Below are 19,780 nucleotides of genomic sequence, written 5' to 3' on the forward strand. Positions count from 1 at the left end.
CCACAAGTCAAGATAAACTGTTTTTAAAGTTGCTTCTGGGTATGGTATTTTACCACAATGACATAAATGTAACAAATACCCACAAACACACACACAGACAACCACACACCTACTGAATCCATTTAGTGTTACTGACAATATAGACGTGTTTAGAGCTCACTACTTGGTATTAAATAACATATCAGGAGGTTCATCCCTAGAGAAGACTAATCTTACCTTTCTCAGTAGCCATTGATTGTAATTCTTCATCTGAGGTTGAACCCCTATCCATGTTGGTATGCCTTATAGTTGTTGTCATTAGACAGTCCTTGTTAGACAGCCATATTGTTGAGGTTTCATAGGTGTAGCCCATGTCTATATACATGAAATCTATGTCTATAAAACATTATCTAGCAGGAAGCATACTGGTTCTATGACTCTTAGAACCCCTCTCCCATTCATAATGTTCACTGACTCTTAGGTGTAGGTTTTGTTGTAGATTTATCTGTTTAGATCGTGTACCCAACATTTACTAATTCTCTGCATATTGATCACTAGTGGATTTCTGCAATAGTCTCCATAATTTGCTAAAAGAAACTTCTGTGATGATGGGACAGAGCTACATTTACTTTTGTGTGTAAGGATAAGTATTAGAGCACAGGTAGAAATGATATTTCTTTGGGCATAGTAGTGTGTTCTCTAGGTTCTATGTCTTCTCTAGCCAGGAAAGATTGGCTTAGGTTGACAATATCTGGCATGAATTACCTCCTACAAAATGAGTCTTAAATATAATTAAACAGCTGCTGATTGCTTCAAAGATAAAAGTGCCACTATTGCATCATTACTAAGCTGGTCATTGGTATGATTCACAAGCTTTACAACTTTGTAGAACTATTGATTGTTTTTCTCCCTTGGCAGCTTGCATAGCACATCAGATAACATGAGAGCTAGTCCTCAGAGAGAAAGTTTCCAAGTCAGTTCCAGCTCAATTCCTCTCAGTCCTATGTCCTAAGTGTTCAGTATTTTTAACAAGAAGTTCTTACATTGAAGTTCTAAGAGACAACTAAGGGCACTGGAAATAGTCTGTGTTGTTTTAGGGGCATCTTGTAGTTTCATTGCATCTCATAGGATTTGCAAAGGTTGTAACAACATGGTATCATTACCATTTACATTTTACACATGAGGAAAAGAAATTATAGAATTTATGAACTTTGCTCAAAATTACAAAATAGTTTAAGTAAAAGAACCTGTATTAAAATGTAACTTCAGGGAAATAAAACATCATCTCAAGAATGAACGTTTTCCTGTACAATAAGTCATTATCCTTCTCTGGTTTTCCAATGGCTAATCCACAAAGCTAAACTATTATAGAAAAGATATGCAAGCCTTCCTACAAATGTGTCTAATAAGAAAATAATAAAAACTGATAAACATATTTTCTAAGCATATTTTATTTATTGTAATATGGAAGCACATCCACATAGTACTTACACACTTGTTGTTAGTGTTCTGTTAGTGAAAGATCAGGGATAGAATTTGGCTAACACAGAACTAACTCTCCCTGTGTTATCTGTGTTCCAGATTCTAATACTGGTTGCTTGAACAGATAATGTCGAGAATAAATCACTTTGCTGGTTTAAGATAACATGGCATACATAGGCAGTGGATGTTCTGGTGACACAAAATATCATATTTTATTGAATAATACAGAAAATAAAACAGGTTAAGTGGAAATTTTCACAAGACCAAGGAGAAAGATTTGCACTATTTGGGAAGAAATATGAAAAATTAATGCATATAGTATATGATGCAAATTAATTAGCCCTCATTCATCAATAGGTTATGAATTAGCATAATGAGATCTGCTAGTGAGGATGTGGGCTTGTGTGAGGAAATTTATTTCACCTTGTCCTGTTGTTGAATACATGTTAGGTCAAAAAAGCTACATCCCTAGATGAAAATACTCAGTCTTTGACTTGATAGTATAGCGAACAAAACTTTATTAAAAATTTAGAAGTGCAGGAAGTTGTCTCCTGTACCAATGAGTTCCAGGCTCTTCCCCACTTTTTCTTCTAACCTATTTAATGTGTCTGGTTTTATGTTGATTCACTTGGGCTTTAGTTTTGTGGAGCGTGATAAGTATGGATCTATTTGCATTTTTCTACATGTAGACATCCAGTTAGACCAGCACCATTTGTTGAAGATGCATGGAGATAACCTGGAACCCCTTCACAGATGTAGCCCATAGCAGTTCAGAGTCGAAATGGGTTCCATAGTAATAGGAACAGGGACTGCCTCTGACATTAACTGATTGGCCTGCTCTTTGATCACCTCCCCCTGAGGAGGCGGGGAGGGGGGAGAGCAGCTTTACCAGGCCACAGAGGAAGACAATGATGCCATTCCTGATGAGACCTAACAGACTAGGATCAGAAGGAAGGAAAAGACACCCTCCCCTACCAGTGGACTTGGGGAGGGGCATGTGTGGAGAAGGCGGAGGAAGGGAGAGATTGGGAGGGGAGGAGGGAGGAAACTACAGGGGGAAAACAAAGTAAATAAAATGTAATTAAAAATAAAATTAAATTAAAATTAAAAAATCTAGAAGTGGTTAAAATCGGACTCATTTTGAACAGGTAGAAAAAGCAGAAATTAGTGTGAAGCTCATATGCAAGCCACTTCATTTGCATGTTCACTGATCATACTGTTGTAATACTGTAATGTGAAGACTTGACCGGTATGGCCACTATTGTCCAGATGATACATCCAAAGGCATTTGCAATCCCAGTCAAATTTTCTAGACTTAGCTAATTGATGAGCAGCTTTACAGTGATTTACTAGCATTGATCCTTCCTTTAGTTTTAGGCAACAATCACTCATTGATTATCTGCATGTTTGGTCACAGAATTTGCAATTTCCATAGCCAATGTAGTCATGACAAGGTCCATTTTTATGAATTACACAAAAGACATAAATTATAAGCCCACACAAGCCCACAAGCAAGTACATTAAGCTATGATATATGTTAATTTTCCATTATAATGGCTACTTTTTCAATTACTCTTTTTTTGGATTAACAACTTTCCCTAAAAAGAGAATGCTTTTGGTTCCTTTCTCCAAAATCATCAGTAAGAATGTTCTATCAAATCTAATAACAGGATGAAGAGAAGCTACTTCTGCCTGATCCAGAAAGCCAGCTTCAGGAATAGTTTCTTCTTTGGTTCCTTCTTCTCCAATGTGCAGCACAGCCTTGTGAAAAGCCTGTGGGAGAAAAACAGACATTGAAGGTCCCCTGAAAGAGTGTCATCAGCCTCTGGGTAAGATGGAAGTACAAAAATAAATACATCATATTATTTTGACGTTACTTGATTATAAATATTACTTTGATAAGTGTAGTTAATTAATCTCTGTGATTTTAGGACTACTTGTTTGAGTAGCATCTCATCCTCCATCACCTTCTTTCTCTAGAAGTTATCTCTTTGGTGCCGCTCTCTCATTCTCTAGCACTGTATCTCACAACAGTCACTTCTGATCATTAAGACTTCCCATTATATTAGAGTCATCTTAGTACACGAAGATTAGGACATTATATTTTATTATTTATAGATGTATTTGAGTGTTTGACATGCATATATGTATTTGACCTGGTACATGCAGAGGCCAGAAGAGGGTGTAAAATCTCATAGGACTGAAGTCACAGATAGTTATGAGCTTCCATTACAGTGCTGGAAGTTGAACCTGGGTCTTTTGGAAGAGCAAGCAGTGCTATTATCTGGTGAACCATCACTCCAGCCTCTGAAATTACTTCTAAAATGAGTTAGAGTAAAAAGAATGACTCTCATATGATACTGACCTAACAGAATCATACTGCCTCTGTAGATATGAGCTTCCTCATTGACCAAATGAGATGGGTGAATCATGTGATTCTCAAAGCTCTTTACAGCTCATATGGCAAAAAACTAATCGACCAACTTACATAGGAAAGTTTTAAACCATTGTCTTCTGTGATTCCAGAAAAATCAGCACTTTCAGCAAAGGCATCCCTCATGCCCATCTTCTGAAGTGTGCTTCCAAGGTCATATGTGGCAGAAATGGAAAACTTTGGAACAAACAATTCAACCCATCTGTGTGAAATGAGGAAATGGAGACACTTATCACATTAATCCATTTAGCTTTCTAACTTTCTAACATTCAACTCTGCTACTCTTCTGAACATTGACATCCATTAACATGGCATCAGAACCACTGAAACATATTAAGGCATAAGTAGTATCTGGCGCAGAAAATGTTGAACAACACGTGGTGTGCTGATGCCTCATTATCAGAAAAAAAAAAATGTATCTCTGTAGCATGCAGCAAGGACAGGGGACTAGTGGCATGAAGATCAAAGGGTAGTGTATAGGAACTTCATGTTTTTCCATCTTATTATTCTATCTCAGAATGACTACCCACTCCACCCCAAACATCAAATCTTATCCATCTCAAAGATATAGTTGGTCCCTAAAATGTTATCAGGTTCCTAGCATACTCACTTTTGGGAACTTTATGAGAATTTCTTTTTTTTTTTTTTTTAAATTTTTCATCAATTACACTTTATTCATTCTGCATCCCCCCCATAAGCCCCTCCCTCCTCCCATCCCAATCCCACCCTCCCTCCTCCCTCTGCTTGCATGCTACTCCCCAAGTCCACTAATAGGGGAGGTTCTCCTCTCCTTTCTGATCTTAGTCTGTCAGTTCACATCAAAAGTGGCTGTATTGTCCTCTACTGTGGCCTGGTAAGGCTGTTCCCCCCCCCCCCCCCAGAGGGAGGTGATCAAAGAGCAGGCCAATCAGAGTATGTCAGAGGCAGTCCCTCTTCACATTACTATGTAACCCAATTGGACTCTGAACTGCCCTGGGCTACATCTGTGCAGGGGTTCTGGGTTATCTCCATGAATAGTCCTTGGTTGGAGTATGAGTCTCTGGGAAGTTCCCTATGTTCAAATTTTCTTGTTCTGTTGCTCTCCATGTGGAGACCCTGTCCTCTCCAGCTCTTACTATTTCCCAGTTCTTACCTAAAATTCCATTCACTCTGCCCAACAGTTGCCCATCAGGCTCAGCATCTGCTTTGATAGTCTGAAGGGCAGAGGCTTTCAGAGGCCCTCTGTGGTAGGTTCCTAGGTTGTTTCCTGTTTTCTTCTTCTTCTGATGTCCATCCTCTTTGCCTTTCTGGATGGGGATTGGACATTTTAGTTAGGGTCAACCTCATTAGCCATTAGGGAAATGCAAATCAAAACAACCCTGAGATTTCACCTTACACCCATGAGAATGGCCAAGATCAAAAACTCAAGTGACAACACATGCTGGAGAGGTTGTGGAGAAAGGGGAACCCTTCTCCACTGCTGGTGGGAATGTAAACTTGTACAACCACTCTGGAAATCAATCTGGCGCTTTCTCAGACAACTAGGAATAGCGCTTCCTCAAGATCCAGCCATACCACTACTGGGCATATATCCAAAAGAGGCTCAAGTACACAAAAAGGACATTTGCTCAACCATGTTTGTAGCAGCTTTATTTGTAATAGCCAGAAGCTGGAAACAACCCAGATGCCCCTCAATTGAAGAATGGATGCAGAAATTGTGGTACATCTACACAATGGAATATTACTCAGCAATGAAAAATAAGGAAATCATGAAATTTGCAGGTAAATGGTGGGATCTGGAAAGGATCATCCTGAGTGAGTTGTCTCAGAAGCAAAAAGACACACATGGTATATACTCACTCATATAGACATACAACATAGGACAAACCCACTAAAACCTGTGCATCTAAAGAAACTAAGCAAGAGAATTTCTAATTTAACAAATATACATGAAACTACCTTTTTGGAGTTTCCCTAGTTTGCTTAGATAAAACACTGTGAAAAGGACCCAGAGAAGTGCCAGGTACACTCTATATTATGGACATACTCAAACAATCATCATACCACTGCCAGGTGCTTCTGAGTAATTTTCCTACCTGTAGGTTTCTTTTTAACTCAGCCTCACCTCCACTGTTAGGCCCACCCCTAAGCTCCCATTTCCACTGATTTCTTTACCCTTTCTCCAGCAAATGGTTCCACTTCTTCAGTGTTTTAGTTGACATGGCTGCTTCCACCCACTCCATGTGTCCTTCCTTTGGAAGGACAAAAAGTGCCAGGGCATTCTCACTATAGTCCATTTGAAGTACTGTACAATTCAGCTCGACACCCACAAAATGATAGTATTGTTCCAGCTGATGCATCATGGGCACTTGAACTGTGGTGCTCTTGTCCACTGAGAAGTTGGAACTCTCTTCTGTTTTAGATACATGAAAAGGATTTGCCCACTGGGCTTAAAAACATAAAGAGAAGAGATGTTTCTTTGAGACCATTAGTTATTCATCGATAATTAAAACTGCCTATTGTCAACCAATTTTCCAAGTGACTATTCTTGACTTGTATCAGAGGATCAGAGAAACAAAGTCATATGCCATAGTCATCCAGTTACCAAATGGGAAAATCAGAAGACCTCTTCAATGCTGCTGGTCCTTACAGTCTCTAAATTTAGAAACACTATACTTTCTACCCCTATCTGAAACAGTATATCCTTCCTTGCAAAGACATATGAGGGTCCAGAAAAAAATGGGTGAAATGATGTAACAAAGTGTTCTGTCATTTTCAAAATCCATAGGTGTGTGGCTTATGCCAAAAATTCATTCATCCAAATATAAGAGACAGTAGCTATAGAACCAAGAGGAAGCATCTGGGCACATCACTTTCAAAAAAGAGGCCACATGATGCTTGCTATAAGCTCCAGCTTTAGGGTTAGATAGCCTTGAGTGGAAGGGTATCACTGAAAAATCACTTTTTTTATTTTATTTTTACTCATATATTTACTTATTCACTTTACCTCATGTGGCCCCTTATCTCCTCCCCTCCCAGTCCCACACTCTCTTCCTCCCCCTCGCCTTTCCTTTTCCTCAGAAAAGGGGAGCTCCCTTTCCCATCTACCTCAGCTCATTAAGTTACATCATGACTGAACATGGTCTCTTCCCCTGTGGCCTCTCAAGACAGTCCTGCCAGGGGAAAGTGATCTAAAAGCTAGCAAGTGAGTCCTGACTCAGCCTCCATTTCCCTTAGTAGAGGACCCACTTGAAGCATAAGTTGTCCATCCGCTACATCTTGTAAGGGGCTGAGGTCCATTTCATGCATGACGTTGGTAGATGCTTCAGTCTCAACAAACTCCTCTGGGCCCTGGTTATTTGGCTCTGTTGTTTTTCTCGTGGAGCTTCTCTCACTCCCTCTTTTCTCTTTCTTCCCACTATTCTCCAACACTTCCTATGCATCTACCAATGTTTGGTTGTGAGTCATAGCATTGGTTTTGAGGTGCTGCTGGGTAAAGCCTCTCAGAGGATAAATCTGTCAGTCTCCTGTCTGCAAGTTTATCAGAGTATCATTCATAGTGTCTGTGGTTGGCACCCTTGGATAGCATAGGTCTTTGGTTGGGCCAGGCATTGGTTGAGCAATCCCTCAATCCCTGCTCTATCTGCTCTGTCTTTATACCTGCACACCTCATAGGCAGGATAAATTTGGGGTCAAAGATTTGTCGGTAGATTGGTGTTCCCCGCCACTTACTAGAAGACTAGTATACTTAGAGTATGTCCTCTTCAGTCTCTATGGTTTCTGCTACTAGGATCTCTGCTTGAATCACCCTCGTATCCTCCCAAGAGCCTACTCTGACTTAGGTCTCCAGGTTGTCACAGAGATGTCCCCATCCTCAGTTTATCTTTTCTCTACAGGTCTTCAGTCCTCTCACCCTTCCTTTCCTCAGGTCTGGTCTCCACCATCTTAACTCTCTGTGCCCCCTCACTGAAAATTATTAATGGTATATATTTTGTAGTATAATCTTTAGCACATAGTAGGTAATTAACATAAAATAAAAGGTTTTTCCATTATACCCAAATGTGCACAAGAAGTAAGAGCTATATTATGCTTAGATACAAATTCAGTCGACTTGCCAAGCACAAGGTTTTCCCACCTCATTAAGTATATTAGAAACTGTAATTATTTAGCCTGATATGATCAGAACATTCATAACAGTGTCAACCACATTTCTAAAAGTATTGTCTCCTTAGAAATTTCCTAGAAACATACACTGAGCAGTATGACATCTTAGAATGACTCAACACAATACACAGATAGGGACAATAGTGAAAAATCACTGTGATATGAGGGACAGCTACTGATCCCAGTGATAAAGAGACCATAAACTCTCCGCAGCTCTCTATCTGAATACTAGACTGGAAGTTAATCTTGATGCCTTACCTTTGAAGTGAATGTAGTTCACCAGAATCATAATAGCATTCAGCTTGAGGTCTTGAATTAAGCCTACAATTTTCCCTTTGGTTTGCTTCTCTACATAACTATTGATTTCCTGCTGAGCTGCAGAAACATTGGAGAAATCAGTAGAAAAGACTTCTGTTTCATAGAGAGTCTTGACATCATCCAAAAACGTTGCCAGTGGTTTCAGCTGCTGCCCCATGAAAACTGCATTTCCCATCTGCAATTCTAGTTCACTTTTTGGGAAATTTAATGAACAAATTAAATGCTGGAAGCCCTGCTGTAATTCTGTCACAGGAGTATCTGTGAGGTTAAATCCCATAACCTCCAGAATCTGAGTTTGGGTGCTAGAGCCAGATCCAAAAGAAAGCATGGCTAACACAGAAGATATGCTCACAGGGGAGAAGAAGACGTTCCAATGTGGGTTCTCCTCAGAGAGCCTCTGATATAAACTGAATGCAAAGTCAGCGTTGATAAATGGCATCTTATAGAGAGCGGCATTTGGTTGGGGCAATTGGCAGGTCTTTACTTTGTATTCAGAGCTGTTATGTAGCACACAATGGATTGTAGCCTGAAGGCCAGATACCAAGAAAAACAGATAGAGGAACACTGGCATTCTGGAATGAAGATGAAACATGAAGTGAGATAACCATTGGGTAAGCTTAGATATATGAAACACACCCTGATTCAGAGAAACATAAAAGTCACCAACCTTGATTTATAAAACCAAAGAAAGTATTTGATGGAGTGTTCAGTAAGAAATATGGGTGGTAGTCTCTCTTTTTGCTAAAGGACAGTGACACATCTCCTAGGAGAAAAGAGTAGGAGAAATGGCTTGCCTGGGCAACAGAAATAAAATAACATGAATTCATTAACATACAATAACAGCATGTAAAAATACTGATACTAATTTAAATTTCTAGAAATTGAATCACTTGTTATTTGAACTAAATGCAGTTTTATGAGTGTGAAGAATCATTAGACAGAGCAAGCACTCCCTCTGTTTATGTTACGTGCACAGTAGAATTTCAGCTTGGGTATAACTACTCCTACAAGAAATGACTAGTTCGGATGAAAGGATAATAGTTTATCAAGTGATGCACAACATAACAGGCTGGCATTCATGTACCTGTAAAATGTGTGAGAGCTAGAAGGGGATTTTCAAACAAGAGGAGAAAAAGTTATAACATTCTTATTTTAGAGACCTCTTTCTTTCAGTGCCACCTAGAGAATCATTTCTCACTTCAAACATATCTTTACAATGTTATCCTTACAAGTATGCATGTCATTTTGTAATTATTAGAGAGGAGGTCCTAAAGTCTTCTAAGCCCAGTACAATAGTACCATAAAATAGTACTATGAAATGGTACTATGAAACAGGGAGTCAACTATAGAGTCACAAATATTCATACAACAATGGCTAGAAAGAAGAGATCCCTGGAACCAGTACAGGACCCTTTTCTAAGACTTACATTTTCTTAATGAATGTCCTCACTAGAGATACTAAAAACTGCTGTTACAGAACTCCTAATTCACCCTGTCTGAGTGTTTCCTTGCTCATCCATCCAGTTGTTATTGGACATATATACCCTGCTTGTTCACTTACAGTCTTCATTGGAAAAGTTAACTTTCCAAATGGAAACACCTTCTCTTTCAACTTCCCAAACCCACTCCTTCATTTTCTTTCCATATCTCACTATATTGCACCACTGTTTATAGACAGACCTATATCAACTGGGCTTGCCTCATTTTTATTCTCAACTTCTAATGGTCATGATGACCAATGAATACTGCCTGAATACTTATCAAACTTCTTTTCACTACATCTGTACTGCCATTTGCCATTGCCTAAGTTTAAGGGCTTAAGGAATTTGTCAGCTCCTAGCAAGACAGAGGGACTTTTATCTCCTCCAGCCTTCCTTTATTCCCTTCTAGATCAAATCTCTATATTATCACCAGAGTACTCTTCCTATCAAAGTCATTAAGGCTGGTTAGAAAGTCAGATATCAGATGGCCTCTTTTAGACCTTGCCTTCTGAACATATAGACTTCAAATTCACAGTTATCAGACCTCTGGCTTATTAACAATGTTCAGTGTTCCCAAGGAGAAAACTACTTACAGCACACGCCCAAGAAGCCACTTGCATCTCTCAGATAGCAACACCTTTACATCTTTATAGCATGCCCTCGATTGCAAAACTAGAGCATTCTTAGTTACAAATTAACCATGACATGAACCCTAGGATGACATTTACAAAGCTGATGCACAAAACCAAGGCCACGTGGAAAAAAAAAAAAAAACTTAAAAAATAAGGTTAGTACTCTGGGTAAAACTTTAGATAATTTTGGCTTCTACATATATCCTTCATTTATTTTTTTTCACTAGGATTAACTAGGAACATGAAAACAAAGAAACAATAGAAACAAAAATAATATTTCATCAAGAAACTCCTGTAGGTTTTCCAGAGTGCATTTTGTCTTCCTGAAGATACTTTGAACCTATTTCACCTTCTCAGACCCATTAAACAGTCCCTCAGATTTTCAGTGTGTCATGGTCTTGCCTTTTGTTCAATGATAGTGTGTTAATGAAATTAATTAGAAGTATGTGGGAGAGACCCTTCCTAACAAACTTGAGGGCCAGAGATTGGTCCCTTGGACTCACACGATTGAAGGGGAAAACCAACTACCTCAGTTTGAATTCTGGCATACAAATGTGCTATGGGGTGCACACCCTTAAACAAATGAAGAAATAAATATACATTTTATGGAGTAATAACTAGAGGTTGAGCTCCTTAAAACATAAGAAAGTACAGTGCCTAACATTTAAAGATCAACATTACTCCTAATGGCTCAGTTTTTATCCATACAAAAAAAAAAAACACCTCTCAACACTCCTCAGAGAAGCCTCTGTTTGCAGTGGATGATGGCTGATATGGCACTTCACACCTAGCAAAATTCTGAGATGTAGAGACCACAGAGATTTCAGCTCTCAAGGGAATATATATACCTAGAGCAGAACCCCTTTCCTAAAGGCTCAAGAGTTGTTACTGCATAAAGAATGTAAAAGCGAGAGGCCCTGAATAAAAACAAAGTAAGAGTGTCTTCAGGACACAGCAGGACAATTGATCAAATGAACAGAGAGCTCAGGCAACTCATACTTGTTAAGTTTCAATAAACATACATGAAAGTAAAACAAAACAACACATGATCAGATCACCATGATCCGACTCCATCGTGAACATTTTTTAAGTCATTTAACTTTCACAGAAAGCCTTCCAATATCAGAATCAAATGTCTGTGATTCTAAATAAAAAAAAAAATGCTTAATAAATGTACTCAGAAGGAAAAAAAAAAGAAGTATGTATATTTCCCAAAATACTTTTTAGAAACTTTATAGTAATAAATACAAAGATTCTAAAAACTCTTAAGACATAAAAAAAAAAAAAAGAAACTCCAGTTTACCCTTGGCTCTGTTTCTTTCTAGGTATGGTGATACTAACAGTAATTCTGCCTTCTAATTGACCATAGACCTACATAACATCAAGTACATGATTACATACACAGCTACTTTAAGAACTACATTAAGGATCAATGTGTTGATCAAGGGAGTAGAGAGGGAGTGTTGAAAAGGAAGTAAGTACAGTGAGGGTGACTATACTATGCCATGTTTTCAATCAACTACAATAAAGCCCTATTGTACACAAAACACCATATTTAGGACTAGGCTTTCAATGGTTAATAAAGTATAGTCATCCTACATCAAAGTGATTTTTGTGATCTCATGGCACCACTGCCTAAACTCACTAGGTGAGGAGATATCTCACATACAGGATGGTCACTGCTGCATGTGTCACACAGAAAGGTCATGTCAAGCTTGAATCTCTTGGCTTCCAGTTCAGTTCAAACTCAACTGTGACAATGAAACAACATATTATCTCTTCTCTCAGATTCTGTAAGCTCCAGTAAACTCTTGCAGAAGAAACTAAGAAAGTAAAAAAAGAAAATTTCTGAAACTGTGCCCTCTGGTGGCATATTTGGACAACAGCACAAGTTCAGGCTTTTTAACAAAAATTAACTTAAGGAACCAGGTAGGACATACACACACACACACACACACACACACACACACACGCACGCACGCACGCACGCACGCACGCACGCACACACTAAGGAAACAGGTGAAGAAAGATCAAATTATGAATTCTAAGCCAGTCTGAGTTACATAAGACTCTGTCTCAAACAACAGCAGAAAACAAAAACAACCAATTAAAAAATAACTAATTCAAGGATACCCCAAGCCCTAACTAAATCCCTCCTGAAAACAGTGGAGAATGGTATATGACTAAGCCCCACCCACAAAATTCCCAGTACCTCTACCCTGGCATGATGAAGACCACCCTCCAACACCTGAACCCTTAGGAGACATAATGAAACTATCCCCAAACCATACAAAAATACTGTCCAGAAGCTCATTTCAGACTGACTAGCTGACATATTCTGAGAATCTGGAAACTCCTAATTCCTTTCCATTTCATTAGCAGAAATCAGTTTCTCTCACATAAATACACAATCCATACTACTGTTCTGCTCTCAGCAAACACATTCTCTTTAAGATGAAACTCTACTTATATTTAGCCTAATTTTTGCATTGTGTTAAGTTGGTCTCAGTAGCACAGTGAATACAAAATCTCTTAAAACTGTTAGCATACCAAATATTTCACAAAGATCCAAAACTATTCACATTATTTTTATAAATGCCATAATTTGTTATCATATATCTTCCAAATTTTATTTCACAAATGTTTAATGTTTCTTCAGTTACTTTCATTTGTAAACTTTCCCTCATGGTTTTATTTGATATTTGACCTTCCAAATAGTCTAAGAGAAAGAATGGGATCTTATTGTGTACATAGATGTCGAGAAGAAAATGGATAGGGGATGATAAAATTAACAAAGAAGATTTCTAGTTATCCAAGTCTTAAAGGCAAGTTTAGAACTGTGTTCTTAAGCAAGGTAAAAACAGCTTCATGAGACTAAAAGAAAGATTTTTGTATGCTGGAAAGGGGGTCTCAGCAGTTTTTTGCAGTCAAGGTGATGCAGTTCTTTCAATGTTTTGTTCATGACTTCTTCCTTTTATTTCATTGACTAACTTTGATAAAAGTCACTTATTGTTTCTGGGAAAATGAACAATTTTGGAATTTGGTAATTCACGTGATCAAATAGAGAATAATACTTGTCTCTAGGTACATTCCAAGAAATTCTACTTGAATACTGCCTAATATTATATACCGTGAGTCCTTGTGCCAAGAACTTCAGGCTTTTTGGCATGTTCACTATGGTTAGAATTAATTGTTAATTTTGCAGATCAGCTGTATGCAGTAGATAGCCTGGACTGTATAGGCAAGCCAAGCGTGAACATGCATTGCCTTCATTGCTCCCTTCTTCTGACTATAGAAATTTAGTACAACCAGCTGTTTCAACCTCAAGCTCCTTCTGCTTTTCTCTCCTGGCACCATGTATGCAGCTCAATAGGAGCTCAAACAAATCCTTTCTCAATTAAGTTGATTTTATCAGAGAACTTTATCACAGCAACTGCCTTAATGTGCCTGAAGTGCTGGTGCTACATTTACCTTCCAAAGATTTCATCGCTGCATTAGTCATAGTGTCCTGATCTTCTATAAATTACAGAGACAGTCAGGGAAAAATATATTGAAAGTCTGGCCTACAGGCTCCATGCTATAATATATGATGTCAATCAGTACCTAAAATATGTTGCCACTTTTTTCTACTACCTGGGAACTTAGGAATGATGAATGAATTTTCTCAGCATTCCCCTGCTGATCTACTAGAGACAATCTTGAATCCTCTCTCAGTTCCACAGATCTTAATTCAAACAAGTGAATGCTTCCAATAAAAGTTGCAACATGTTTCAACATAAGTTTAAATAAACAATAAAGCAAGGCTATTAAATTATTGGAATTGTACGTATTGGGTATGAAGAAATTCCATTGCTATAAAAGGAAAACTTTTGTAATAAAGGTGTTTCCAAAGATGGCGCTTAGACATGTTCCATTGTGTGTTTTTTTTTTTTTTTTCAAATGGAAAAGTATAGTTACCCAAGCAGGCTTGCTGATTGCTCAGGTACTTCAGAAATGAATGTTGGGTCATACAACCAGATAAGACAGATAAGGAAATGTAAGCATAAAAGGTATATGTTAGTAGCAAAGAAAATATAGAAAATGTAGAAATAGATGAATAAAATTAGGTTATTAATGCCAGTATATACCTATATCAATATTAAATATTCTAGTTTTTATCCCTATATCCACTCAAATTTACATAAAATATGTTAAGTGTGCTTAATTTCTCAACATGACAACCAGTAAACAGAGCTAAGATGAGTATCATCCAGAGACAGATGAAAGAACAACCTTGATTTGTTCAGGATGCCACATCAATTTACTATAAACTGAGTTGTTTTAAAACAACAAAAATGTGCTAACATCTTGCAGACTGGGAAAGCCAAGTTTATGGTTCTGAAACATTCGATATCTGTCCTAATTTTGCTTCTTGTTAATGTGATAAAAATATCATTGATAGAAAGAATTTTAACTGAGAAAGGGTTTACTCAGTTTACAATTACAGGTGACAGTTCATCACTGCTGGGAGGTCAAGGGGCAAGAGCTCAAAGCAGTAAGTCATACTCAGCAAAGAGCATCAAGTATAAATGCATACATGTTTACTACTCGGCTCATATTCTCCACTCTTTTACAATCTGGGACCCAAAGGCGTGCAATGGTTCTGCTCACAGAGGACTTAATTCAGTCCAAACAATCCCACACAGACATGCCCATAGCCTTTCCCACGGGATACTATATTTGGTCAAACTGACATCTAAAACTAACCATCCCAGTGTCATATGACAGGATGCTTTCAGGTTCATTAGATGGTATCTTCTTCTTCCTATGTTTTCATGGGAGAGGTGATAAAGGAATATCTCAAGGCCTCTTTTGGGAGGGGACTAATCCCATTCATGAAGGCTTTGCCACCATAACATCCATCCTTATGCAATCCTTAGGCAACTATTTCTTAATACCATCTCCTCAAGTTGTAGGACTTCTTTTCTAAAAAACAATTTGTATGTTTGTGTGTAGATGTTTTTGTTCATGTGAGTAGCAATGAGTGTGTGTGTGTAAGAGAGAGAGAGAGAGAGAGAGAGAGAGAGAGAGAGAGAGAGAAGACAAGAAAACAATTTTGAGTGAAGTTCCTCAGAGTCATTTTATCCACCTGTTTTTGGAGACAAGATCTTTCACTGGCCTGGATATCTCTAATTAGAGTATCCTTGCTAGCCAGTGAGCCCTGAGAAAGCCGAAAGCCATCTGTCTCTGTACCATCCCACCATCTTCTGGCACTGGGATCGGTATGCACCACCATTGTCCAGCTTTTTTACATTGCTTCTAAGGATCAAAGTCAGGTCTTTATGCTTGTGCATTAAGCATGATTTCAAGGTAAGATCTGAGGGGAACACAAATACTCAGACCAAAGAAGGGACTTTGTACCTCTTCTGTAAAAAAAAAAAAAAAAAAAAAAAAAAAATCTTCACATGTTTTGAGTTACATGTGGCAAAGTAGCATCCTGAGAGGTGGAAGGAAGCTTTATGCTCTTTCCTTTACCCAGGAGTTATATATGTATGCACTAACAACTAAGAAGACTACTTTTTCCCGTGCGTACTTTGTAAAATGTTTTGCTGGTTGGTTTTGTCATCTTGATGCAAACTTAGACATATCTGACAAGAGGGACCCACCATCAGATTGGTCTTTGTGGGACATTTTCTTGATTAATAATTGATGTGGGAGGGCCCTGGGCACTGTGAGCAGTGCCATCCCTGGGCTTGTGTTTCTGGATTGCAGGAGAAAGCAGGGTGAGGAAACCATGAGAAGCAAGCCAATAGGCAACATTCCTTCATGGCCTCTCCTTAAGTTATTTCCTTCAGGTTCCTGCCCTGACTTCCTTCAGTGATGGACTATAAGCTGTAAGATAAAATAAGCTGTTTCTTACCAAAGTTTGCTTTTTGTCATAGTATTACACAATATCAATAAAAATCAGCTTGGCTAAGTCCAAATATATGTTCCAGATAGCGATTTTTAGGATGTTTCTTATGAGGGTTGCTCATTTTTCTAAATTTTGGAAAGCAGAAATGAAATGGAAACTCCAACTTTACCCTTCGAAGGATGATGTAGGACCTTACTCCTCTTTTCTCTCTGATGTTTCACGTTGTTGTCAATGGTAATAAGCACCATCGTGTCTCTAGCTATAAGTGTCCTCTATCTTCTGATTCTTTAATTTCTGTTCATGGCTTAAGAAGTTATGACAAGGTCCCGGAGTCCCAGATTCGCGCGGCAGCTGCACCATCCTCCCGGGGCCGGAGTCTGCTAGATGCCATACTAGCTCCGCAGGATTGCCATCACTGACGGTACGGCCCGCCCAATCCCACAGTGACAGAGAATACGCTATATACTCACCAAAACCAGGCAGAAACGCCACACTAGCTAGGCACACCAGGCGCTGGGCCTCCCAAGCTTGGAGAGCACAGTGAAGAGACCCCAGGACTTCCCAGAAAGCATCGAGACTAGCTACCCAGTCTCCAGTTACAGCAGGACTTTCTAACCTGGCAGTGGAGCAGCACTGAGCTGGCGGGGCACAACAGCCCTCCAGTTTAAAACTAATCAGGGCCAAACCAGAGAACAGAGAGCCTGGTTACCCCAATCCATACTGACGTGACCACCCTGAAATCTCCAGCTGCAGCAAGACCTCAGAACCTGGCAGTGACAGCAGCACAGAACTGGCGGAGCACATCAAAGAAGCAGGGCCAAACCAGAGAGCAGAGAGCCCGGATATCCAGATCTCTGCCAAAGACCTACCTGTAAGTGAGTGCACCCTTGAGAATCTGCAGATCCCCAGATGCTGGGTCCTTCTAAAACAGAAGCCAGGCATCGAACCCCCTCCCACCCACATACCCACTTTGGAAAACAAAGGGGCACTAGGGACATTGAAGTTCCTGCTCTGTGGGTCTAATTGAGGAGTTAAGGCAGTTAATGCCAGAAATTGTGCTGCGATCATCACTAGCGCCTTCGACATATACAGTGCAGAGCCCCTCCCACACACTCAAGGGTTCAACATTAGCCATCACTCTGTCCCTCCAGACACAAGTCCACGCACACTTACACACACACACACACACACACACACACACACACACACATACGCGCGCGCACACACCTGCATTTGCCCCATTTGTGCCTGCGTACTTTTCTCCCACAGGTACAGCTAGTCCTCAGCACATGCTGAGAGTTCTCAGCTTCCTGAAGAACTCTCCAGACGCCAGAGAGAGACAGTACCAGTCTGATCTGCAGAATCCAAAAACAAACAGGGAAGGTTTCAGATAAGCCAATGGCCAGGGGTAGGCGAAAGAACACTTCCAACATAAATCAGGACATCATGACCTCACCAGCAAACCCCAAAATCGATGGACACTCCAATTCATCAGAAGCACAGGAAAATGATTTTAAAGCCATGCTTGCCCAATTATTTGAGGCTCATAAGGAGGAAATGAACAAATCTTTCAAAGAGTTGGCCAGTCAATTGGAGGTAAAGAAAGAAGAAATAGACAAAATCCTTAAAGAAACACAGGCAAACATAGCCAAACAAATATATATACAAGTAGAGGAAAAAATAGTGGATATAAAAAGGAAATGAACAAAGAAACAGAGGCCATCGTAGAGAGACAGGAATCCAAATTCAAACACATGAAAGAAATGGTGCAAGGCATGAAAACAGAATTAGAATCAATAAAGAAAACACAAAATGAGAAAACCCTTGAGCTGGAGAACTTGGAGAAAAGATCAAGAACCACAAAAGTAAGCATCACCAACAGAATACAAGAGATGGAAGAGAGAATCTCTGGAGCTGAAGACACACTTGCAGAAATTGATACTTCTCTCAAAGAAAAAGTAAAAACAGAAAAGTTTCAATCACAAAATATCCAAGAAATCAAGGATGCTATGAAAAGACAAAATCTAAGAATAATAGGAATTCATGAAAAAGAAGACTCCAGGCTCCAAGGTCCAGAAAATATTTTCAAGAAAATCATAGAAGAAAATTTTCCCAACTTAAAGAAAGAGATGTCCATAAATATACAAGAGGCCTACGGAACTCCAAATAGACTAGACCAGAAGCGAAACACATCACGTCACATCATAGTCAAAACACTAAATCTACAGAACAAAGAAAAGATATTAAAAGCAGCAAGGGAAAAAGGCCAAGTAACATCTGAAGGTAGACCTATCAGAATCACACTGGACTTCTCATCAGAAACTATGAAAGCCAGAAGGGCCTGGGCAAGTATCATGGAGACTCTAAGAGATCACAAATGCCAACCCAGACTACTATACCCTGCAAAGCTTTCAATCAACATAGATGGAGAAAACAAAATATTCCATGACAAAACTAAATTTACGCAATGTCTACACAGCAAACCAACCCTACAGAAGATACTAGAAGGAAAATTCCAATCCAATGAAAACAAATTCACCCAAGAAAACAGGGCATACAGATAATATCCCAACAAAAATGAAAAGAAAACAAGCAATGAAACAGGGTTAGATCACCGACTCCATTACAAAAGGAACTAACATGCATTGGTCACTATTGTCTATCAATATCAATGGACTCAACTCACCAATAAAAAGACACAGGCTAACAGAATGGTTACAGAAACAGGATCCAACATTCTGTTGCATACAAGAAACACACCTATGCAACAAAGATAAACACTACCTCAGAGTAAAGGGATGGAAAACTATTTTTCAAGCAAATGGTTCCAGAAAACAAGCTGGAGTAGCCATCCTAATATCTAATAAAATAGACTTTCAACCCAAGTTAATCAAAAAAGATAAGGAGGGCCACTATATTCTCATCAAAGGAAAAATCCACCAAGAGGAAATCACAATCTTGAATATCTATCCCCCAAATACAAGAGCACCGACATTTGTAAATGAAACATTATTAAAACTTAAATCATACATTGATCCTAATACCTTAATAGTGGGAGACTTCAACACTCCACTCTCACCAAGGGACAGAACAACTAGACAGACACCAAATAGGGAAATAAAAGCACTCACAGAATCCCTAAATCAAATGGACCTAATAGACGTCTACAGATCTTTTCACCCAAACTCAAAAGAGTACACCTTCTTTTCAGCACCACATGGAACCTTCTCCAAAATAGACCATATAGTGGGTCACAAAGCAAGCCTCAACAGATACAAAAGGATTGAAATAATCCCTTGTATACTATCTGACCACCATGGACTAAAGCTGGACATCAACAATAGAAACAACAAAAAGCCGAAAAGCACATGGAAACTGATCAACTTACTACTCAATGACAGCTGGGTTAAGGAAGAAA

At 39.0% G+C, this 19,780-nt stretch overlaps 1 protein-coding gene across 1 annotated transcript; it reads right to left on the reverse strand.

The window, feature by feature from the left end:
* Positions 1–3,030: 3,030 nt before the first annotated feature.
* On the reverse strand, positions 3,031–8,939 carry Serpina7 (serpin family A member 7). Its single transcript, XM_060375791.1, has 4 exons — positions 8,297–8,939; positions 6,050–6,323; positions 3,950–4,097; positions 3,031–3,234 (listed from the first exon to the last, which is right to left on the reverse strand). The coding sequence occupies exons 1-4, from the start codon at positions 8,925–8,927 to the stop codon at positions 3,031–3,033; spliced, it is 1,257 nt and encodes a 418-aa protein (XP_060231774.1). The 5' UTR covers positions 8,928–8,939.
* Between the last annotated feature and the right edge of the window lie 10,841 nt (positions 8,940–19,780).

This window comes from Meriones unguiculatus, chromosome X (assembly GCF_030254825.1).
Source record: "Meriones unguiculatus strain TT.TT164.6M chromosome X, Bangor_MerUng_6.1, whole genome shotgun sequence".
Taxonomy (NCBI): Eukaryota; Metazoa; Chordata; class Mammalia; order Rodentia; family Muridae; genus Meriones; species Meriones unguiculatus.

Coding starts and splice junctions, on each gene's coding strand:
- Serpina7 (XM_060375791.1), bottom strand. CDS start 8,927: ATGCCAGTGTTCCTCTATCTGTTTTTCTTGGTATCTGGCCTTCAGGCT. Junction 6,324..8,296: donor GAACTACATTCACTTCAAAG/GTAAGGCATCAA, acceptor TATGTTTTTAAG/CCCAGTGGGCAAATCCTTTT. Junction 3,235..3,949: donor ATGGTTTAAAACTTTCCTAT/GTAAGTTGGTCG, acceptor TTTCTCCCACAG/GCTTTTCACAAGGCTGTGCT.